Genomic DNA, 25160 nt, shown 5'->3' with positions numbered 1-25160 from the left:
ATCCCCATGTATGAATTGCCTTCATCACTCTTCTCTCCTCTCCGCCGATAGCTGGTGTGTGGTGAGAGTACGCATCATCCAGGTGGGGCTGCACATTGGTGGTGGTGGAGGGGAGTCCCCATTACCTGTAAAGCGCTTTGTGGAGTGTCCAGAAAAGTGACATTTAAGAATTATTATTCAGCATTATATACAAGATAATATATACTGTATATGTTACTATTGAGCCCAGAAGACCCACCAAACGCAAAATATGTCTTATTCAATAATATATATGTAAGTCAATTTCAATTGTTTTTAAGTGTTAATATAAGATTTATTGGTTGGGGCATAGTTACTGATTCTTGCATCTCATCTCACTATACTGAAAAACGGGATTAATGTTATTTTAAAAACTAAATGATGACATGTTCTTGACGTTTTCAATCACTTCTAGGTGTAAACTTGCATTATTTAGGCATAATAAACAGAAGATAAACATAATCTTTTCTAGTTAGAGATGAACGCTTCTCCAGGGTGAAGCAGTTTGGATCTTGACGGCTGCCGTCCTGCGTGGTTTCCATGGCTACGGCGTCTTGAAAGTAGTTTGAAGAGGAAAGCAAAGAAAAACATGGTGCTGAGTAAGTATTTTTGTGGGGAACTTTGCGACGAAGGAAAATAAACTGTCCTGCTATATGGGATATATAGTGTGTACTATCTATCAATACATTTTTAAATTAAATGTATTGAGCGCTCTGAAATAGTTAAGATTAACTAGCAGGCTGTAAGGTGCAGACTCCCATTTGCAGCAGTTACGTTTTCCAATGTACAGTATGCGCTGTATGAAAACATCATGGTTTTAAATAAATTTAATTCACTCGATAGTGATATACTTTCTAGTTTTATTGAACCCCCGTCCTGGCAAGTGGCAGTTTGCTAGTCTATGAAATAATTTAAATTAAACAAAGTACTTATGTTTCTCTGAATCAGTAGTCAAAAAATCAGTAGGCTTTCTCCAAACGTATTTTGGAACATTTAAGCAGTGTTTTACTTTATGTTTGTTATGTAGCCGATTACTTATAAAATCTTCTTTTCAAATTTCGCCCTATGTCTCGATACGTTTCTTGAACACCGGGTGCTAGTACTGTAAATGTGACGAGTGGGTAAACATATTAAAGAAATCAAATTAAATTAATTGCCTCTCTTGAAACATACATTTGAATCAACTCCTTGGTGCACATCAGTCAGTGAAGATTTGATCAGGCAACGTGCAGAACACAACAACCTGGAGATCTTCTCTTTGGAAGAAGTCTCTCTCCACCAGCAGGACATTGAGAAGATTGAACACATAGATAGATGGTGCAGAGAGCTCAAAATACTTTACCTACAGAGCAACCTCATTCCTAAAATTGGTGAGTCCTCACAGCAGTTGCATACTGTTTATCTGTAACTTTGCATTTGTGACATTTGATCAAATTAGTACAGCTTTACTAACTGCACACCCAACACCAATATCACTGTTATTGTGAGCATCTTCAGCAGCTCTCATCCTGTACCCAGCTGTTTGATGGGATTCACAATTCTGGAGTCATGTTTGTAGTCTAACCTAGTTACATGGTCCCATATTCACTAATAATAATTTAAATATATAAGCTCTTAAGGTAAATATGTAGACTTCTTCAGTGGCTTAGCATATGCCTAAGACTTGGTTTTTGAAAATGTAAAACAATCTTGCTACAAACAAGACATTTTTGGGGCTGCTATGCCACACATTAAATTCTGTTATGTACAATACCATAAAATGTCCTTCCTAACATTGAAATGGATTTTGCCGAGGAATAATAAATTCAAAAGAACTGAATTGTACTGTATGTACAGTATCAGTATTTTCAACATTCTAACTATGATGCTGTTTGTTTGTTTGTTTTTTAGAACATGTTGGTAAATTAAAGAAACTGGAGTATTTAAATCTAGCATTAAACAATATTGAACGGATTGAAAATCTGGAAGGTAATTGCTTTTTATATTTTACATTTATGTGTCAGTTTTTGCATTGTTCTGTATATCAGATATTGATAAAAATGAATGTTTTGCACGCTTTATTTACTGTACTTCAGTACTGGTAGTATTTCTTTTAGAACTAACAGAAAATGTTAACATTTTCTTCATCATGTTCTTAAACTGAAAATATGTTTTAAGTTGCTCTTAAAGGTAGTTGTGTTTTGTGATAAAAATCAAAATAAAGTTGTTTTCCAGTGTTTACATTCATGCAATTAAGTAATTAAATTTAATCTTATTTTGGAACTAAAATTTTAAATAACATTGAATCCTAATGTAAAACCAAGCATAATGTTAATTACTCTGTGGCATCAGTTATTTGAATTCTTCTGTACTGAGTTGTTCTGGGCTGATGTTCTTTTTGAAACTTAGTAATTGTAAATATTCAAACATATTATACTTATACACCTTGGATAATTTCATATGTTATATTGTTTTCTATTTCTGCTTCTTAATTTGCTGTATATTTCCAGGTTGTGAGAGCCTGCAAAAGCTGGACTTAACAGTTAACTTTGTTGGCGAACTAAGCAGCGTGGAGACTCTGAGACACAACATTCATTTACAAGAGCTTTTTCTTGTGGGAAACCCCTGTGCAGAATTTGATGGCTACAGGCAATTTGTGGTAGCTACGCTGCCACAACTAAAGGTTTACTATCTTCCATCCATCACATAGCTATCTTTCAACTTCAAATTCTTTTATGCTTAAAGCTTAAATTAATGTTTAACTAAAATCATTTTAATACAGTATTTCAGCATTATAATGGTAATTTTAAGTTGGGCTTAAATCTTGTGTTTTATTTCCTTGTCTGGCATGTTGTTAATCACAAGGCATTGTGACAACATCAAATATGTAAAAATAAATTTACTTCACCTGAAATAATCCTTATGTTATTTATCTACCGTTTGACATTCTGCTTTAAAGGTCCTCTCTAATTCACTATATAAATGCTAAGTTATTGATATGATCTGTTTACCAAGACTAATTAATGGATGTGATGTTTTTCATTTGTCGGTAGTGGCTGGATGGCAAAGAGATTGGGCGATCAGAGCGGATTCAGTCAATGCAGGGTCTGGATGCAGTGAGGCAAAAAATCAGGGAACAGGAGCAGACCTACCTGCAGAAGAGAGCTCAAGAGAAGGAGGAAGCCCAAAGAAAGCTGCAGAAAAATCAGAAGAAGGAAAAAACAGACACACAGGAAAGGAGGCCAGGCTGTGATGGACAATGGTACATCACTGTTAACACTATTTTGTAAATGTAAAGGAGCATAACAAAAGCTAACTGTAATCTTTCCATTAATACTAGTACTAACACTACAATGTTAAGACTTTTGCTCGTAAATGGTAACAGTATGTGTCTAGTGTATTTATGGGACGAATAGGTACCTTAAAGTTAAAAAAGGTACCAAAAAGTTTTAATATTGATACAGTAAATTTCAGCTTCGGTATGTGTAATTCTGTTCCCTACCTCACATTAGCAGAATTTGTTGTAAGGTGTAATAAAGAAGTATTTTATAAATATGCAGCTGTATCTTTATCTAGGATTATTGAAATGCTTTGTTGCTCAGATACTGTATGTGGCAGAAGTTTTAATTTAAGCAAATTCGATATAAATAGTGTAAATTGAAGGTATCGATTGAAGTACAAAAGGTTTGCATAAAAACCTCTTGTCTTTTTTGGATGGATGATGCAGATGTCAGTATATGGCTGATACTGTTGAGACAAAGTGTTTTATGGTGAATGTATTCTGAATTCGACCACGTCTTGGACAACTCAACATTTATAAAATATATTTTTGGTAAGGAAAGCAGACTGAAATTTACTTTGTATTACATTGATTTTTATTCATACATGGAAATCCACTAATTTATTTTTTAGAAAACTGTTTTTCTGCAGGCAAATTTTTACTGTGCTTTATTATGATGAACTGATAATACTTGAGCAGAGCACCAGTTATAAGTTCTGTACGTTAGTTACTTATGAAAACATATTCTAATACAGAAATAATTTACCAAAGGGAGTTTAGAAAGAGGTGACTTACAGCAAAGCTGGTATTTTCACATGCTTTTCTATTTCATTTTGTTCTGTCAGTGAGGAAAGTAATGCAGAGAGAACGGAAAGCTTATGTGAGGATGACAAAGACAAGGAGTTTTGGGAAGAGCCTTGTGCTTATACTCCAGAATCCCGGATTGAAGCTCACAGACACATTGAAGAGAAGCGGAAAGCTAAAGAGGGTGAAAGGTATGGTTTTTGCTTGGATATACTGTACAGTTAGAAGATTTTAATCCATAGCACATCTCACTCAAATATGGTTCAAGTTAATTTTGAAACATCACCTGAAAAACAGTGGGCATGTGCTACTCAATATTACTGTAAATGTTATACCGTCTCAAAAAGGAAACTGTGCATGCAATGGCAAGATGGTGCATTGTTGAGGCACAGTATGTAAAGGACTAATAGCTTAATTAAATACAGGTTTAGTTTTCCTAAAAGAGTGTACACATTTCATCAACATCTTAAATGTTTTTCACTTGGTCTTCCTTATATGACATGTGGGGTATAAATACAAGTCACAAAGTCCCCATTGGGCACAAATAGAATCTGTATGGTTCCTGTTCAAAGTTTGAGGATGCTAAGCAGTCCTCATACTTTTGCTGTTGTGGAGATGCTTGACTCTTGTGCTAGCATTGTTGCAAGTGAACATCTTGAACATGCACTATCATTGACATTATGATTAGCTATGTAGTGTCTATAAAGTAAAATGACAGTGTTTCTGTGACATCTGAAGCATTTTGTTGCAAACTATTAGAAAATCTTGTCCTGAATCAGCACCTGATTAAGATCATCACAGGATAATTGTGACGTGATGTTATTTTGACTTAAATATACTGTATAGTAGTTCAACATGTTCTCAAATTTTGCGGTTATTGTGGGTGTTGTAACAAATAAATTGAGTCTATACTTTACATATGCTTTTAAAATAATTTTTGTGAATTGCAATATCACATCTGCAATATTTTTTTTGTAGTGTATATCGTGTTTCAAATTACTAATGAGGATGCCAGAATATTTATTAGTTTCTTGTTAGCTTTAGAAATACCTGAGGTGACGGAATATCAGTTTTGTTTTTTGAAATAACTTGCAGCCTTACCTTAATCAGTTTTATAACACGTCAATTAAGGAGAAACACAACTTCCATAGTCATGTCATGCAACAATACAGTTGCACTTTTAATTTAGTGATAATGTTGCAGCATTTCTTCTTGAAAACAACTACCTAGTACCTTAGGGTTTTGTAATGAGAAAGTAATTATGTAGTTCACCAAGGGATTAGTTAGAACCAATGGAATGATGAGGTCCATCATCAAATGAGGTAATGTGGCAACACACATACTGGGTTACTGTACAATTGGAATTACATTCTGAAAAATAAGTAATATTAAAATTACAGTTTTAAAATGTGTATTAATGTAGATGTGCCAGTTTCAAAAAAGGCATTTTTATTGTATTTCACTGATTGGAAGGTCAAAGATTTTACAGTCTTAAAAAAATCTTAGACACTGTTACAGATGTTTTAAACATCTTGTGGAACCCTTCCTTTTGATGATATGATTATACAGTATTCCACTGAATGGGCTTCTATTCTTACTCAAAGTAGATATTATTCTTTACATATAAGAATGTTTTCTTCTAAAAAAAAACATGAATACAGAAAAATGAAGGAAAAAAACATGATCTGCTTGAAGTGAACCTTTTAGATTTCTATAAATTGACAGTGATTGTTTCTCATCATGATGAAAACATTGTTAAATATGATTTTTTAACAGTACTGTCTACTGACAGGTTATGTGTCTGAGAGATGCCATATTTAATTTAGTTAATTTGATCTTCAGTGTACATTAAGCATTCAGCTTTCACATCCCTTCTTCTTGCCCTCTGAGGCAGTATTAAACAGCACATTTTTTAGATTCATGAGTTTCTGTTGTAATTTAGAATGGTTGAACAAATTAGATCAGCCAATAATTCACTCCATAAAATTGTTTTTTTTTGTTATAATGACGAATACATGTCTTGCTTTGCTAGAAAAAAAAGTTGTTTTTTTGCTGGTATTTAACATTGAATTATACAGATGCGTGTCTATTAATATGAAAATTTAAACATATAGTCTTTTCAACCAGTACAGATTTGCTCTACTTTTTCCATTGTTTCCAGTGAAAAAGAAATAACTTAAGTGCAGTGTTTTATTTTCTTTCCACAAGTAGGCAGTGTTACACAGACTTCAGCACAAGTTGGAAAAACATTTCTTTCTCTGTAACCGGATGTAAACAGTACCCAATTTTCTAGAATGAAGAGACTTCCCAAGTAACAAAAATGTTTTTGAAATCACTAATTAATTCAGCTTAATTAATATTTATTGAATAGATGTTTTTCATTTAAATTGTGGATGCTTTTATCATTTGGCTGCCTTGTTAATCTATAAGTAAATTAAGAGAGGTTTCATGCTTTTAAAGCCTGCAGTATATACTGTAGGTTTTAAACATGAACTCAGGCCAGCATGATCTTGTTTTGCTTAAGGTTGCTATGGAATCATCAGATAAATGAACCCCTGATATTATTCTAACATTTGGTGTCCCTGGTGTCTAGGTCACTTTACACATCACACCATACTGTATGTCTGTTAAGCAAGATGCATTACAGGTAGCCCTAGTAATCATATTAATTAGGTCCCTGTACTACCTTGACTCCTCCAAGCACCTTTGCATTAATTACACATATTTTATACTCATCTTTTCTAGACATCACCTTCTACAGTCACAGTGTAACTTGTTTTGAAGTTATTGGCTCATTGGGGAATGGCAAAGATTGTCCTTAGTGGCTCTAAATGTTTTTCCCTAATACACATGTGAACAGTTCTTTAATTTTTTTAACTTAAATTGTGAAGAGATAAGATATCAGTTTCAGATTCTCCCTATTAAAACTAAAAACTAAATCCTGAGCAGTCACAGGACACCATTGTGTCTGCTGGATGCAGTGCAGTTACATTGGGTTTCCTCAGCTGACTTCATCCCACTGAAATTAGTCATGCGTGGCCAAACATGAGTAGATGATCATCATCAAGAGTCACCAACAATATACGGTAAACTAAATTGTAACCTAGCATCTTCATGGCTGTGGGGCTTATCCAGTACACATAAGAAAGGATACATGAGCAAAACAATAATTTATAGTGTTGTCAGGAATGTATTTGTGTCAACACTATACTATATTGTAAATGTCCTAAGCTATAAATCTGGTAGATTACTATAGGGTAGAATAAAATTTCATGTCTAAATGAGCTGTTCTGCTTGTCAGAAAATAATCCTCATAGTCAAGAAGTTCTTTTAGTAGACTGTACTTTCTGTAACCTTGAAAGGGTATAGGTATAAAAAAGGTTAGGAATAAAAAATAATGTCAATATCCTTTGAATATTTGATATTCAGTGGTACCAGCAACAGTCCACTCTTATTATTTTTCTTTGATCATGTGAAACTATTGTTGGAAGCTCTTCATAAAACTTCTCCTGTTGCAGAGGATGTGTTGGGTAAAAATCTGTTAGCCCACAGTCTCTTAGTCGGGTTTTCAGATAACTTTATTCCAATACTCAATGATGCTAATTTGTTTTAATGTTTATATGCCAGCTATTCAGCAATGATGCTAAAAGACAGCAAACGTTCTTCCCGATTTTCTGTTTCTATAGGCCCTTGTCAGGGATGCCTTCTTTCACTCAGTTAATTTTGCATTGTCTTCAGAACCACAATAAAATGAATGTGTTCCCTCACTTGATTTTTTTAGTTCAGTGAATTATCTTTCTCTTCCTTTGGCTTACTTGTGATTCTAAATTCATAGTGGGAAGGGAAGTGATCACATGCTGTATGAAATTTTCCGTTCTGCAGCATTAACCCTTAGTGGGGGGCCTCGCTCAGTCAAACTATACAGTAAATGTTATTTCTGATGCTTTATTCTCTTTACTTTATTATTGCCCCTTGTTTTAATCTTGATTCTGTATTGTGGTGAAAAAAATCTGGTTTATCCATACAGACTTCAAATTTTAGTTTGTACTGGTGGTTACAGTACCTTAGAATATATATATAGCAAATTGGCTCAATAATTATGCCCTTAATTTCAAGACATGCTTATTGTGTTAGGCACAGGCCTATCAACATACTGTACTGCCAAAGTATAATCTAGTGGAGTTCAGGGACAAAACAAAGCAGATTTCTTCTATTTTGTTTTGTTTTTTTCTATTAGAGAACCTTTTGCACCTTTAGCACTTGTTAGTATTTATAATTGCAATTGAAGTGCTAATGATTGTTAGTATTTGTAACTGGAATTAAAGTTCTAATGATTAAAGAAATTTCATGGGATAATATAAATTTGACTTCCAAAACTCCTACTTGTGAATTGATTAATTTTACCCTTATGTACATTTTTCCAGGGGACATATGAGCCACCTTTATGCACTTTATGCGTTTTAGGAATGTCCAGATGTGTGTACATTTTGTAAATGTTTTTTTTTCTTCTTGATTCTAAACAATGATAACCTCACTCTCACTTCTTGGCCAAAATGAGAACTGAAATTTTGGCCTCTCTGGAGTTTGTTTTGTTCTTGGTTTCTTATATTTTGGAAAATGTCAAATTAATAGAAATAGTTCACAGCAAAACAATACTATTTTATCTTATTTTATTCTTTTTATCTGAGTAAATGTCTCATTTTTGCTTATACCATAAAAAATGAGAGTACAATTGACAGTTATCTCTTCAGTGAAACAATTCATCTTACAGAGGCAGCCCTTTATTTTTTTAACTTTAATCATAGTCAGGCAAACCTTGAAAATTTGGTTCATTGTTTTCTTTTCAGGAATAAAGACAAAAAACAGAAGGCAAGGACATTGATCACAGCAGATGGACGAGTGCTGAATGTCAATGAGCCCAAGTATGTAGACATTAAAAGCAGTGCATTAACTGAGTAAAGAGCATTAGGCAAAAATGAAATCATTTGATGTATTTGTAGAATAAGTGGCAATTACCCACAACCCCTTTAATGAGTGGATCAGAGTAATCTAAGATCATTAACACCTAAGACATTTAATTCAGTGACTAATTTGCTCTTACCAGTTTTGTAGTAATTTTTGATTTACAGTATTTCAGTCTTAAGGTCTTCCTTTTTCATAATTATTTATGTTATACTATCTTCCATTAATTGTAAAGCACGATAAAATAAGAGATTTATTTTTAGTAACCTATTAAGAATATGTCATTTCTCTAAATTATTATTGATGCATCATAAGACCTACAAGCTGGAAAATCCCTTTTATAATCAAAAGCCTAACACATTAGATTACAAGTGTGATTTAGATATACAGTATTTTATAAATAGAATGTATTTCTATTTGTTATGATAACCAACCTATGTATGTTATAATAATCAACCTGTACTACAGATTAATTGCATAGTAACAAAGCCCCATCCTGCTGGTAGACTGATTTATAACAATGATGAATATCTGTTTATTACATAATTAATAACATATTAATAGGTTGGTTATGCAAACGAAACAGTTGTCCTCTTAATAATGTAATTATATGTACATTTTCTTATGACCTTTGTTTTATAACTGTCTGAGTCTTCTTGTTCTAATCACACCTTTAACAAGAAAATAGAATCTCAGAGCTACAGTATACTGCAAGGTGTTTCAATTCAGAATGCTTCAGCACGACAAGGAATGTTAATAATTATAAGAACTTTCACCTCAAAGGTGCCAGTTATTTCTTCTGCACACTGTGTTACTGACAAGCCAGTGTCTTGAAGAGGTAGCACATTAATATCTGTGTTGCTTGTCACTCATCACATATGCCCTCCCATGAATAACTTGTTTTTTGTCGCTTTTATCACATAATCCTTAAAGCATTGCAGCAGCAAAGAACTAATAATCTTCATAACAAAATGCAGTCAGACTTCATATAGTCACCATTACTGAGAACTGAACAGGGTGCCACATCAGACAATAGACGTCAATCTAAGCATATGCCACTTCATAACTGTATCTGTGCCTGATTCAAGTGAATGGTGAGATGCACTTAAAAACTGAAGGATAGCTGCAGTTACATTGTAGTCTGTATATTGTCTCCAATGGACTGTGGGCTGGAAGCTATGACAGTAGAAAGCAGTACATAATTGCTTACATGTAGGTGGAAGCTGTCTCCAGTTGTGCTGCAAGAGAAGCAAAATCAATCCACAGTAATCACATATCCTGTATAATATTATCAGAGGTCACTCTTTCACACTAGTTCCCTTGCATGTTCATTATTTTGCCATACCTAAAAAATTAGGTTGTAGTACTATGGTTAAAATGATTGAAAATCACAAGTTAGTCTGATTGGAAAATGTTAACCTTTCAACCTATGATGAAAAATGAACTTTTTTTTCCTTTTTTTGTTTTTGAGTGAAGAATGTTTTGTTTGATATTCGTATTTTGTATTTAAATTTAAAAATTAGAATCCATGTATAAAGTGACATGTGTAGGGATTTATAAATTAAAGCTGGTATTCAAAATGTAGTGGTTCACAGAAATATTGGTTTTCTTGATAAATATTTAGCCCTTTTATGTCCTGGAAAAAAAAATAAACTGGACAAATAACAGTACTGCTATCATATCTACAAATAGTGTTTGCTGCATATGTATATGTGTGTTTGAAGCAATGTTGTATTAGATTAAACTGTATTAAGCAGAAATGTGTAATGTTTCTATCTATAAAAGGCTTGATTTCTCTTTGTCGGACGATGAGGATGGCAACAATATTGTGCTGGATCTATCAGTCTACAGGTTGGTACATTTTCTAAACAGTACTGTTATTAACCTTTTAACTTACAAGCAACATTATCTAGACTGCCTTCTATTGAATTATTAGTTCTGTATTGTGTTCTACTTATAGCTTAAAATTATATATTAGTATATTTTAATATGAGGTACATCTTAATATCTCTGGCATTTTATTATGTATTCACATACTGTATGCTGCAGTGTGTTTAAGGCCTAAGTTTCTATCTCTCAAATAATTGTATATGCTGTATATTATTTAAATGGAATCTTCCTGGTTTAAAAAATGTTATTTTGCATTTTTGTTACTTTAGTTGCAATCCATAGTTATTTAAATTACTTAGTTATTAGATATTGGAACTTCTTAGCATAGAAAAATATGTCAAGTTAGGAGGTATTAAACACAATAAGGAAAAAGTATCTAATTTTCTATGTTTGCCTACAGGTATTTGGATACATCCCTTCTAGATGTGGATGTTCAACCAACGTACATTAGAGTCACAGTTAAAGGAAAGGTACTACATGCTTTGCTTTTTTTCAGGGCAGACAATGCTCTGCTAAGACAGTGACAAAGACTTTTTGTACCGTTTCAGTTTTCTGTCTCATTAAGTCGTAAGCTAACAATCAGTTAACTTTATCCATTCAACTTAATTAATTCATTAACAATGATTTACAGTGTCTTGCAAAAGTATTCAGACCCTTCCTATGGTATCTCTTTTTTAACCTACAAAAAGACACATACACATTTTTTAAAACTTAATATTTTATTTTGAACCTGAATACACAAACTAAAGACTTCAATTTGGCTAAGGAATTCTGTGCATACAGTACCATCTATTATTGTGTGTTATGCACAGCTCATATTTACTGTATGTTCATGAAGAAAATGGGACAGTGTTTTAATTGGTGTACGTGACAAAAGGCACTGTACAGTTTACAAGTAAAAATAGGTATTTTGCCAAAAACATTTTCAGGTACAGTGCCCAGACCTGTAATTACATTTTGAATTATTACAGCCTTGAACTGAAATTGCAAGTTGTAAATGTGTCGGTTATTTGACTACTTTTTGAAAGGTTATGAATTGTCAGAAAAGTGTGATGTTTCTGCACTGGCACTGAAGACAGTTCTTGTGTGGATTTTTACTTCCAAATAAATACAACAATCTATACTATTACGTGCAGTGCTTATTTATTGGAAATGTTATGACGTGATTCAATTGAGATGTACCATAGTTACCTCTATGACTATATTAACTTTTAAGAATTAAAATCTTAACATACTGAAGTTTCTATTTATCTTGACATTTATGCGGTAGTAGTGAATGAATAAATGTTTTTTTTAGTATTTAGGTCACTGAATTTTAGTTAACGGATGTACAGTAGCTTCCAAGCTTGTTGTTACACTATGTGCCTATGACACACAGGATCTAAATTATTAAATAAGATACATTTGCTGGAGATCTGTCATCAACTAAATTTGTATTGCTCAAACAACAACTTTCAGTATAACCTTCTACCACTAGCTAGGTTTTATAGTTCTATATGATAATGCTGTTTAAAACAAAACATGATGAATAAATTATGCTATAAATCTTAGTCTGTTTTAATGGAATTACAATAGCTCATGTGATAAAACTTGTATTTTTTTTTACTTCTGCCTGTTTGGATCATTGTATAACTTAAGATACTGTACAATGTTTTAAAGCAAGGAATGTGATTATTCATCCCATTAACCTGTTATTAATGAGAACGTTTTGTGTTTAGGGTTTTTATATTTTTTCTGAGTGACTATGGTACCATTGTGTTAGAAATATTCTGTAGTGCATGAACTCTTAAGATAATAGTCTAATTTATGTTTATTGAGTATCACATGGCATCAGAATTTGTTTTTAAAAAGGGTGTATTTTCTCATTTTGTTTTGCATAAAATAACTGGATTATGGATTCACTGGATATATTTTGAAATTGTTTTCTTTGTTTTTGGACAATTAGTTTATTTTAATCTGAATTATTTTGGCTTTTCAAATTTTCCCTTTTCATATAATCATGTGAATTTATCTTTTAAAATCCGGGTACTCTTTTATGCTTTTATGCTTGCCATGTTAAATTTTAAAACCATGGTATAATTTTTCTACAGTAATATGCAATTACAGCTTCATAACCATTTTTTTCGTAGAAATGGTGAGAAAAACAAATTTACTGACCTGCTTTCCACATTACTGAATTTCTTCTGTTCAAATAAAAATCCATCTAATTTTATGCCATAAAAATGTGAAGTGAAAATGAAGCTTGTCAAGATACATATGAGAGTTGCTATCTTGGGATTCCATTTCTGTGAATTACCAATGAAAAATAGAGCAAAAATTGGCTTCCAAGGAGAAGTGACAATTGAGGAACAGGAAGAATACACTAGTCATTTTTTGGCAAGTACTCTTCTTTGGAAAAGTATAATTTGAGCATGTAGACATTATATAGGCCGAAAACAAAATACATTTGTTAAAGTGTTAAACTTGAAGATTTTGATGACTTTGAAGAGCAGAAGACTTTCTGCTTTGTCATACCATATGAATTTTCAAATACAGAACTGGTCTTTGAAAAAACTGAAATACAAGCTAAACAGAACCTTTGACTATACAACTTTATTTACAAAATTACTTGTTTGTATAGTAGATACCTTGTTTCAGTTTCTAAATATGTCCATTTTAAAAAAAAAGTGTTGAATTGTAGACTGTAATTATGTATCAATAGCACATTTGGCAAAATAAATGCTGTTGTTTTGTGTTCCAGATCTTCCAGCTTGTACTTCCTACAGAAGTGAAGCCTGACAGCTCCACAGCTAAAAGGTCTCAAACCACAGGGCACTTGGTTGTCATAATGCCAAAGGTACAGGTAGTCGATGCACCGATATCCATGTAAAAAATACTTAATTTTTGTGCACTTAAAAACATATCTGTAAATATTGTTTGAAGAAAGGGGGCATTATTGTCCTTCATCCCACAGTGCCAAGACATCATATTTACTTTATGCGTATACTGATGACATAATGCTACAGATACTGTAGATATGGTAGATATGACAAATGCTGATAGAATCTATATCTAATATACAATGCTCATTTTAGTCAGCCCTATTGATACAAATGTGATGTTCCCGACGGCCATTTTTTAATATGTAGCCAAATCCTCTATTTCTACGTCAACTTTTTATTTAATGTGTCATTACAACACAGTAATCTCAGAGGCAGTGATAAGTAAATACCACTGAAATTGTTTTGTATGATTGAAGTAAAAAAAAAGTCAATATTAATCGATATTGTTGATTTTATGGAAATTCGGAAGCTTATGATTTTGAAAATTTAAATTTCAGTGCATTTTCTGTACTGCTTCATGTGTCTGTGACAGAACTAAAATGCTTTGAAATTACTTTTTGACTCTAAACTTGAAACATTACAAGAGTTTCTACTAAAAGTAGTAAAAATGTTTAAATGTGTGAGTTTGCAACTTGTCTGTTAATTAAATGATTTTGCCTCAGCGTGTGACTAATGTCCTCTTTAAATTGCATTGGCACCCTGTGATCCTTAAAATGTTTTTTAATGGTCTCTTCTTTTCATGTAACAAACTGAATGATCTGTCTTTGGGTTACCTTAGGACTTATTTCAACAGAATAGTGCAATACGTTATTAGTGATTTGCTAGTTCAGCTCTGTGGAACGTATTACCAAAACCATTTGAAACGCTGAGACTGTGGACATTTTTTAAAACATGCCTAAAAACCCTTCTTTTACTATTGCTTAATAGTTATAGCTTAATTTTTGTTTTAATATTTGAGGTTTTTAAATAGTGCTTAACAATAAAATGTATTATTATTAATCATCAATTGTCACTGAAACTAATAATATTTTACACAAACAGAAATACCCATATTAGCAGTAAATGTTTTTAATCAAAATGTTTTATTTATTTTGATAATTTTATCAATTGTGCTGGATTGCAATTACAGACTTTAAACTTTGTTTTTGGTCATGACTGTATAGCGATGGAAATTTAAAAAAACAAAAAAAGTAATACTTTAGATGGAAATAATAAAATAAGGTATTTCTCAGAGTTTAGTCAGAGAAAAGTTATAAATGTGTATATATATTGACTTTCACCTAAGTTGAATACTGTATTTACCCAAGTTGAATGTTTGCCTAAGATTTAGTTGAGAGATGTCTAAGTGGAATGTTTTTATCTAACAAGTCAGACAGTTAAAGAAGTTGTGCAAAATTTATAGCGTCCAATAAGTATTTGAAAATGCATTTGTAAAGTCTACTTATTGGTATAACTTCAAAAGTATCTTCTGTATCTTTGTAAGCAAACATTCACTTACGGTATATAGGATGCAAAACATTTAGTATAAATTAGTGGTAACTAAATCTCCATATGACTGAACACTCAGTTACTATTTAACTACCTGACATGAACAGCATGGAATAAACCTTTACTTGTTCCTTTGCAGTCTACGCACGCTGACACAGCTACATTACCTACTTGAATGTAAATAAATATATGTTACAATTACCAGTAACTTTGTGTATTAAAAAGAAAGGTCCAATTTAAAATGTTTCTGTACAAAAATCCAATTTTCATTTATAAAACAGTACTAACACATACAGTATGTTAGGACACATAAATACAGACAGCACAAATACTGTACAGTAGCTCTGCTTTGAAGTGTACGTGAAGTATACTGGATTAAATCCCACCAAAGTAGAAAACCTCAGGATGTAGCAGCTTGTCAAAGACAACTAAACAATGTTTTACAAGGTTGGAAAAGTAAAGGTTTCAAAGTCTCTATTTAATTCAGAAATGTAAAAAAATCTTTTTCAGGCTCAGGAGCTTGTTAAACCAAAAGTATCCCCAGTTTCAAAACCCTCACGTGCCATTGAAGCATCTACTGGTAACACAAGGTAATGGTCTCTTCTTTTTAGCAGATGTAGTAACAGTGAAATAGTGAATAGTGAAATGTTTGCCATCAAGTGCTTTAGAAAATATTTAGCTTTATTTCATATTGGAATTAAAACTTTGTTAAATCTCATGCTTATTCTGAACAAAACAAAATTCTAGAAAAAAATTGTCCACTGAGTACTGCAAACTAAACAGAGAAAGCTTATTTAAAAAAAAAATTATAGGTATTACAGAAGATGTTTACAAATGTCTCAACTGCAATTGTTTTAAATTTCATTTAGTGATTCATTGGAATTCTAAATACTAAATTTACAAGGTGTGAAAATTAAGATGGTGGAATTATTTATTTATGAAATTTTTTATTAAAATTGGATGACATATTGTCTCCTTCAAAATATGCCTCTTATCAACAAATGCAATGGGCGGATGATAGTACAAACATTCTGCTCTGTCACATGTTAAAACAATATCACCATCTGTATGTACATAATTCAGTCCTAAAAATGATCACACCATGTACTGTAGTTCTCCAGATGTCTTTTACATTGGACTTGTATTCAGTCAAGCACAATGTTTAAACTTGGCCAATAATTTATTGCATTTACATAGCGCTTGGTGTTATTAACATACAGTATAGGGAAGTGATCCACTCCATTTACCATGGAAGTGCAGTACTCACCTCATTGATGCACTTCAGTCATTCTGTACCAACAGAGCTAGCACACAGAAATGAGGGGATCATTAAGATACTGTATAAATTCACCATTTGAATTAATGGGGAAATTTATGTAATCCTGATTGAACAAGTCTAAAACTGAATTTAGCCAAGACACCAGAGTTAATACAAAGCAGCACACACATATCTTTCAATGCACAAATAAGGTTTGGATCTCCTGTGCACAAAGCAATTCAGTAACACTTTTGTACAATTGTAGCTCATTTATAAATTTTCCTTTTATTTTTTTAGCTTTTATTTTACGTGGAAGCAATTTTGATTTTGATTTTTCCATTCCTAGTTTTAAAATCTGCTTTTTTTCTTTATTAGTTGTCCCCGAAGAGAAACATTAATATTATCTATAGCTCGAAAAAGATCTCACTTAAAATGAAAATACAAGTGGGTTTTTTTTTTCAAATGCTTTCGATAAAAACACAGTGGAGACATTGAAAACCTGCAGCTATGCGGTTGTTTTCAAAATTTGAGTGAGAAAATACAATATTGGATCCACTTCAGTTTTCTATTTTTTTATAAAAGTTGCCTACATCTCTTTAAACACTTGTTTTACTATTGTTCCTGCCTAGTAAAACACAAATTGATTTGGCTCTCATGTATAACCACTCATTTTGACAAAGTGCTCTCTAAACTACGTTCAGAACCTCTGCAGAATAATCTTAATACCTTAAACAATCTATTTAAAGGAGCATGCAATACATAAGCAAAATATTTTTTGTTCGTAATACACAATTATTAAGTTTCCTGCTTAGTAATAACTTTTTCAGTTTAACTCTGTAATACGCCTTATTTAATTTAAGACAATAATTTATCTTTGTCTTTCTTACTATTTTATGTTTAAGGTGTGATCATTTCAATTAAAGATAGACTTTTATTATTTATGTTCAATTTGTTTATTGGTCTTTCAGGGAAAACGAAAAAATGATCACACGGTACCATATACAATAATGAACAAATGTGAACAATCATCAAGGCATGAAAGACTTGGTACCTAAGCACCGTGTAACTGTGTAAATCCAACAATAATATAAAAACAGGAATAAATTAGAAGGAAAAGGGAAACCAGAGATTTGGAGCAGATAAGCAAAGGAAAAAGCGAAAAAAAAGGTAGTGCAAGCACAGTGCAAGTCTTCTAGGTCTTTCATATGTCAGAGTCGAGCTGCAAGCTCTTAAAGACATTTAAAAAGGGCTGCCAGACAGAACAACATTTTGCAGAGGGACACCTGTTGTGATAAAACCTGTTTTTTGTCATGAGAATGTAGTATGAGCAATGAAAGATAACCTTGACTTACATGTGATCAGTACCTTTACAGGTTTAGAATTAGAATAATGTAGCCTTATTTGGTTAAAATTATTTTTTCATTTATAACCTTATGCATATTTCTAAAGTTTTCAAACTCAATATTTAGCCTGTAGAAGCAAGCTCATTCACAACATACACGTACACAACAGGTCAGGTTTGCACGTATTGTGGGGGGCTAATCTTAAGCTTTGCTTAAAATGTTCTTAATTTTGTGTGGGCTCTGGTAATGAACTGCAATTAATCATATTTTGTTCTTTGTAAGATTGGATATTGAAAATAGGAAAATAACATGAATATCATGCAGTACATGCATTATTGTTGGTGTAGCACACACCTAACAAGATATATACAATTTTTCTGAAACCTTGTTTTCATGTTATTATGTACTGTTTTCTTTTAAGAAGTTTTGTTTTCTCCTTACTTGCCCTTACCGATGATCATTAATAGGGATATGACATATTTGTTATTGGAACGTCTCAGTGAGATTGAATCTAATTACTGTAATGAAGCACAAGTACATCAGACGTTGCATTTAGTATGTCATGCTGGCATTATCCTGTTGGCATACGATGACCTTAGAATCAAAAGGCTAACAAGCCTGAACTGGGCTTTAATAATTTCCTTAAAAAGGGTGAAGGTCACCGGATGTTTTGATATTCTGATTTCTAATGTTAAAAGAGATCAAATACATTTTTTAAATATTAATACGTGTTTTTTGACATTTATTTCTTCAACATTACCTGAATTCCAAAAACATGAGTCAGTGTAGTGTTATATATCTATACATGAACAAATCCTCCATTAACCATGTCTGTTTCAGTGCAGCTATCTCAGGATGGGTTCAATAGAAATGATGTCCCTACAAATTTGTGAAAAGAAACTTAAAGTTTTCAATAAGAAATAAATCAGCAAATGAAAACAAAATGTAGATCAACTGAAAAAAAAATAAATAAATTGAGCGTTTATAATTTCACATCACATACACATTGTAATTTAGCTTGCAACATAAAGATGATATAATGCAACTTACTTTATTTTGTTTTCTAGGCAGTCTCAAGAAAACGGCTATTGCAGAAAATATAATAATATGCTTTATTGTAATAATTACTTTCACATTTGGATGTGAAAATTTTTACAGAAATCGTCTGATTGAATTAGTGTATAGCAGAACTGTCTGACAGCTAATTAGCAATTACTTACACTTCTTTGCTCTTAATTTATAATGATCATGTCCTGTTCTATTCAGATAATTAGGATTGTAAAAAAAGACAATAGAATGTAGTTACCAAACCCAAAACCTAGATTTGAATCTAGTGTCTACTGTACCTTGACTAAATGTTACTGAGCGTCACAGAGCCCTCTGAATACAAATGGGAAACAGGTGGTGACAACCTCAAGGCAAGAGGACAAGGTTTCCTGGGTGATCAGACTGAGCTACATCTTACAGAATCCCTCTGGTGTTTATTCCCTCCAGATTAAGGAAAAGTACTAAAGCTTTAAGATTTTAGAAAATAACTTTCCTGAGATTACAGAAATCTTTTTATGAAAAATAGCATTGTACTGTACCCGTGTTGCAAAAATATATAATTAATTTAGACAAAAACATCTACTCATCCTTTATCAGAAAGCTGTAGTAACCTATCCTGGAGGTACAGGACACACTGCGGGTCTACTCTCCACATGGGATGCAATTCCATCACAGGGCAGACAAATAAAAAAAGAACACAGGGCAATAGAAAGGTCATCAGATTGGAGAGGACACCTGAGAGATTGGTTTAATCTGGCTACACCTTTGGTTGAAAATTTAGCTGGTCCTCATACAAGAAACAGGAATCCAATTACAGTTGCCATGGAATTCCTTCTGTAATAGTATCAAACAGGAATGTATCAAGGCACCCATAGTTTTCAGTCTATATTAGCACTGATAAAAAAAGGATCACTTACTGTAATTAAGTTCTTTTATGAAGCTTCTTTGTTTTTTTTCTTTATATTTGTATTTAATTTTTTTTGCATCATAAATATTATGTGCTATCGTGTTTTTTAGCATTTCCTTTCACAGATTTTGTGTTATGAACATATATTTTCCCATTTACTCTGTGATTTCTAAATATAGAGGTTTAAAAAGACCAATTAAGTTTTTCAAAGCATTGCTGAAGCCTGTCTCTGTTGTATTCTAATTTTATTTTGCTTGCTTTAAAATCTAAAAAGAAGACAAATCCTGTAGGTAAAGTTGCCTGTGTTTTTTTGTGGTGATTTTTCAGATAATCAGTTAAAAACAAAGAAGACTTCATTGTTTTAAACAGACTGCAATGCAATTATTGTAGATAAGACTTTAGTGAATGGTGTTTCCTTTTTGAGTATGCTAATTCTTGTGTCATTCATTGGAAGGAAATAGTTTGTATGACAATACCCTGCTTTTTGTGTGTAGAGACATGGTCATAGATTGGGTTTCCAATTAGCTACTGTACATGTTTACTGTTCACTTTCTTTCATTTCAGTTGTGTGTATTTAGTGAAACCAAAATGATGTTGCATGATCCATTGACACCGTGGTACGATCACTCTGATAAAGAATATGTGAAAAATACATGAAGCATATTTTTATCTACATTCTTGTCACATTGTGAGGAGCAGAAAGTTTTTGTTTTGCTTAAGCTTACCAAACTGCTTTGCCTAGCCATTTGGAGTATTGGAGAAGAAGCCTACTTTCTTTGTGATTAGTTAGACTATAATAATGGATTTAAGGTCAAAGGTGATTTAAAGAGAAATTGTATGCCCTAGTCTTGGGATGCCTCCTGGGATTAGGAGATGGTATCTGCTGAATTATATGTATTCTATGAGTAAACTTGCTTAACTAATGGAACTGATGAAAACTTCGTATTTGTTTCTCAGAATTTCAGTGATATTAAACAGTATTTTTTTTAAATGGATGAAAGAATGTAAAAATAGTTTACATTAATGAGTTAGTAATATAATGTGTGTATTATCTATTAACTGCAGTTCTTCATATTCAGATTTGAATATTAACATTTTTTGTCTGATGCTCTTTACACACCTTTGTTTAGGATCAGTATTATAGCCTCACACCATTGATGCACTCATATAAGAAATTGTTTTTAGAATGGAAGATGAAAGCTATTGTAATAATGAATGAAATGAATTATAAGGACAATATCTCCATTATTTGATCCTTAATACAGTATGTTAAAAAACTTGGGAATTGTCCTTTTAATGTATTTCTGTTTTAATGTAAGTACCTGTACTAATAAGTTGCTCAACTAGTATAAGTTAAAGTGCTAGATAAAGTGGGTGCTGATGCATTTGCATTGTTGAGTGTGTGTCTCATGAAGTTAAGTGCACCCCAGCTCAGTCTGAGTGGAGACCGAATTATTTGAAATACTCACAATATTCAAAATATTTGTGGTGTTTATCACTTTGTGTCTGCCAGTGCAGTCTAGTATACCTTTCTTTATCTTTATAACTGGGTTATTTAACCTTTACTGATTTAAAAAATGAATTTCCATCACCTCTAAATAATCAACATTTGTTTTTCTGTTTGAATCACTTTGGATCACACTGATTTTTGTGCTAATTTATTCTCATTGCAGTAAAGCAAAAGGACTGGAAACGCTGGAAGTGGATCCCAGAAAGCAATCAATCATTGATCTGGCTAATATTGTGCAAGAAAAGAAGACAACTTCACAAGGGCCTTTAAAGTTGCAATGCTCACGACTGAGTGAGTCTACACAAGATATTGAAGACTTTGAAGACAACCCTGATATTCCACCTTTAATATAAAAGAAATGAATATAATGAATTTAATATAAAAGAATCTCCCCCTGAATCTGAGTAATTGTGTAGTGTATTTAAAGATGAAAATTTGGAACATGTATACTGATAAAAATTAAAAAACAAATACTACAAATGTAATAGTCATGTGTTGTGTTTGTAATGCCAGTCAGTATACGTTGTTAGTCTGGTGTATGCATCTATTTACACTGTGCACTTTTTTTGTTTGTTGTCTGTCAAATAGATTGCAATTGCAGATATTAAACAAAAATCTATTTTCTTGAAGTTATACTTCAATGGAAAGAATTATGTGTTAATGGAATTATATGACTGGCATTGAACTCGGTTCTAAGAACATTTCAGAATTAATTCTGACGTTTACCGTGCTTCATAAATGTTAATGAATGCTCAGTTGAGTAATGCTGTATGTGTAATGTTATTGAAAATTACAAGTGGAATAACAGGAAGTATCCTCTTACTTGGTATGCATAATGACTGTGTAAACAATTTTCCATTTTGACCACCAGTTTGTGAATTACTGATAGAGGTGAAGGTAATTTGAGTAAAAAAAATTGAATTTGTGGTACTAGCACCTCTTTTTTGTTTGGCAAAATATAATTTCTGTTTAAAATAATTGGCAGTTACACAGACTTTAATGTGATAACATTAACAGCAGTTTTGAGATATGATATGCAACATCTTCAGCTTACTATACAGACTGTTTTTTCATCTCATTATCTTAGAAATGTATCCACGTGTGCTCGTATTTGGTACGCTACAAAGACGTACTGTATGCTCTAGTCTAGTGTTGAATCTTGATCACGTGCAGCAGCAGAAATTGATTTTTATTTGCCTCATCGGACTACAGCTAATAGGATATAGGTGCTGTTTTGGGAACTGTCACATAGCATTAATCAGGACCCTATGCAGAAGATAGAATCCGGAAGGGAGTGCAACAAACACGGGGGAGAGAGGACTAGGAGCGGGGAAGACAAACGGGGGCGTGTCGACGGTGGGCTGGTGCTCGGGGAGGCGTGGTCCAGGCGAAAGTCCAAGGGGAGTCCGAAGGGTAATCATTACTTATACAAAGCTTTATAATGTTTTGATTCCTGGTTCTGAGATGGTTGGAAGAATGCTACTACTGATGCTGTCAAATTCTTATTGTATGGTATTCCTACCATAGCTGTCTGATTTTATTTATTTTATGGGTTTTTTTATGGAAGACTTGGTAACTGTCTAGGGGTTGCTGAAATGTTGTATTGTTTTTATTTGCTTAGTTTTTCTAAAATTAGTTAATCAAAATTGGTTCACTGAAGACAGACAGTCTACATAAACCATTTTGGCATTAGTAAGTGATGACATCAGCACTTTTGGTAGAATCAGACTGATGTAATCAGGCCAATAGCTCTGTCCTTCACTTGTTTAGCTTTCTCTTTTGTATTTTATAGCAGAGATAAACCATTTATTTAATGTATTGGAACCTATATTTAATATGTAGGCTACTCTTCTATTATAGTTTTAACTAGAAAAATATTGTGTCATCTCCAAAGTCTCATGAGCTAGTTAAGGTGATTTGTAAAATTTACATAGTGTCTTAGAGAAAAAACAGCCAAGGGTGTTGGAAATTTGCTGGGGAAAATACATATACAGTATATGCTTTGATCTGTTAATGGTTGTCTTAGATTAGGTTTTTGTGTTACTGTGTATAAAGTATTTTACAGTATATATGAAAACAAAGCAGAGGTACTGTACTGTTACAGCACACCTATACTCCATCCATCCATTATCTAACTGCTTCATCAAGGGTCATGGGGGAGCTGGGCAAGCAACAGGCACAAGGCAGGGTACATCCTGGACAGGATACTAGTCCATCACACGGCACACATTCACATCCCAGAGTACCACTATGTTCTTATTTTTTCTATTTGTTTTTAAATTAATCAAGATTAGTTCACTGAAGAAAGTCTACATAAACCATTTTGGCCTTAGCAAGTGATGACATTAGCACTTTTGAACCAGACTGATCTAATCAGGCCAATAGCTCTATCCTTAATTTTGGCTGTTAAAATATGTCTTTGGATTGTGGGAGTAAACCAGAGCACCCACATGAACAATATAAAAATATAAAAATTCCATACAGATAGCACCCCAGGTCCAGAACTGAACCCTACATATTCATCTTGTGGAATCACAATGTAAAGTTTTTCCAATGCAGGGAATACTTTGCTTGTCAAACTGTTTTGAACACATACTGTATATATTGTAACACAACTGGGTTCAGGTGGGCACCCTCGCCTGCTGCCTACACAGGTCGGTCCCGCACCGTCGGGGACGCGAACCCAGGCCTCTGGCATCACTCAACAGGGACCCAGCCTGGTGAGATAAAGAGAGATCTCTCCCCAGCCCAGGGGCTGTGGTCCTGCTATCACAGGGAAGGGCGGTGACGTCACCGCTCTGGTAACCCGGCTCTTACACAGTGCCTGTCGGCCGTATGCGTTACAATATTATGGCAGTTGCCTGGTTCTTGAAAAAATAGCAGGGTTCGAACACATACAAGATGATAGCAATTTGTGTTCCTCCACAAGTCTGAAATTTAATACACATCAGGTTGTCCAATAATAGACTAAGTATTTTACTTTTATTTTAAAAATGCAATCACTGAATGACTGATTCATGTAAAAAAAAGCCATTCTTCCAGACTGTAGCATACATCCTTTGGCCTGCTGTTCTGTGTTAAACCTTAACTATACCACATTATATGGAGGGGTTTTCTACATGATGTTACCAAACTTCACCAACTTGACTTCACCATATTTTCCTGACAAGCAAAATATGGTGACACAAAGGGGAATAGAAACATATTATAAAGTGGATCTTGTTCATCATTGAGGTGGCATAAGAGCTCTGCTGCTTATATCTCTTGACTGCTTTGTGAAAACTATATAGTATATCCAGCTTGACTGCAGATATACTGTATGTCTTACAGAATCACAGTGTGGGACAGCCAACCTGGTTAAATAGTAACTGAAATCTCCATTAATAAATGTGGGTAATAAAGAGAAACAAAAGAACCTGAAGAAACTCAGTGAAGACTTGTACCACTAGCATACTGTATAGCTGTATTTTTGTAAGAAAGTCTGTTTCTCTTCCCTTACCATTAATTGTGACCTGCTCACTAGGACACATTATCAAAAACTGCTTTTTGTTGCAAGGGGTGGCAGTACATCATGTCATCTACCACATTTGTTTCTTCCAAGGGTGTCAGTGGATATTATGATAGATATTCTATATTCCCTCTGTGGTTTTGATTGATTTTATTGTATGTGTATTTTTCTCTTACCCTGTACCTGAAGATGAACTCATACTTAGTTTATAACCGATAAAGGGCAATAGGTTCAAATTGTAAACACCTGACATTGGGTTTTTTTTAAGCTCAAGGCTTAAAGGAATTTATTGTGTAACAGAGAGATCATTTATCTTCTGAGGTATGTTTTGCACGAACTCAAAC

The 25160-nt window shown here is 33.1% G+C and overlaps 1 protein-coding gene across 1 annotated transcript; it reads left to right on the top strand.

Moving 5' to 3' along the window:
• Positions 1–594: 594 nt before the first annotated feature.
• dnaaf11 (dynein axonemal assembly factor 11) lies at positions 595–21740 on the top strand. Its single transcript, XM_088919182.1, has 12 exons — positions 595–617; positions 1221–1388; positions 1909–1986; positions 2508–2680; positions 3051–3259; positions 4123–4272; positions 8929–9003; positions 10829–10894; positions 11334–11403; positions 13674–13769; positions 15754–15833; positions 21472–21740. Exons 1-12 carry the CDS (start codon positions 608–610, stop codon positions 21659–21661), a joined length of 1365 nt encoding a protein of 454 aa, XP_088775308.1. The 5' UTR covers positions 595–607; the 3' UTR covers positions 21662–21740.
• The last annotated feature ends 3420 nt before the right edge of the window (positions 21741–25160 follow it).

The sequence above is a fragment of the Atractosteus spatula genome, chromosome 6 (assembly GCF_055471065.1).
Source record: "Atractosteus spatula isolate fAtrSpa1 chromosome 6, fAtrSpa1.hap1, whole genome shotgun sequence".
In the NCBI taxonomy this organism is placed as follows: domain Eukaryota; kingdom Metazoa; phylum Chordata; class Actinopteri; order Semionotiformes; family Lepisosteidae; genus Atractosteus; species Atractosteus spatula.
The sequence above is the reverse complement of the archived record's forward strand: the minus strand, read 5'-3'. Positions and strand labels throughout refer to the sequence as shown.

What these genes read in the sequence shown, in the direction of transcription:
- dnaaf11 (XM_088919182.1), top strand. An exon ending in CTACGCTGCCACAACTAAAG is followed by an intron (nt 2,681 to 3,050) that starts GTTTACTATCTT and finishes ATTTGTCGGTAG; the next exon opens with TGGCTGGATGGCAAAGAGAT. An exon ending in GCATCTACTGGTAACACAAG is followed by an intron (nt 15,834 to 21,471) that starts GTAATGGTCTCT and finishes TTCTCATTGCAG; the next exon opens with TAAAGCAAAAGGACTGGAAA.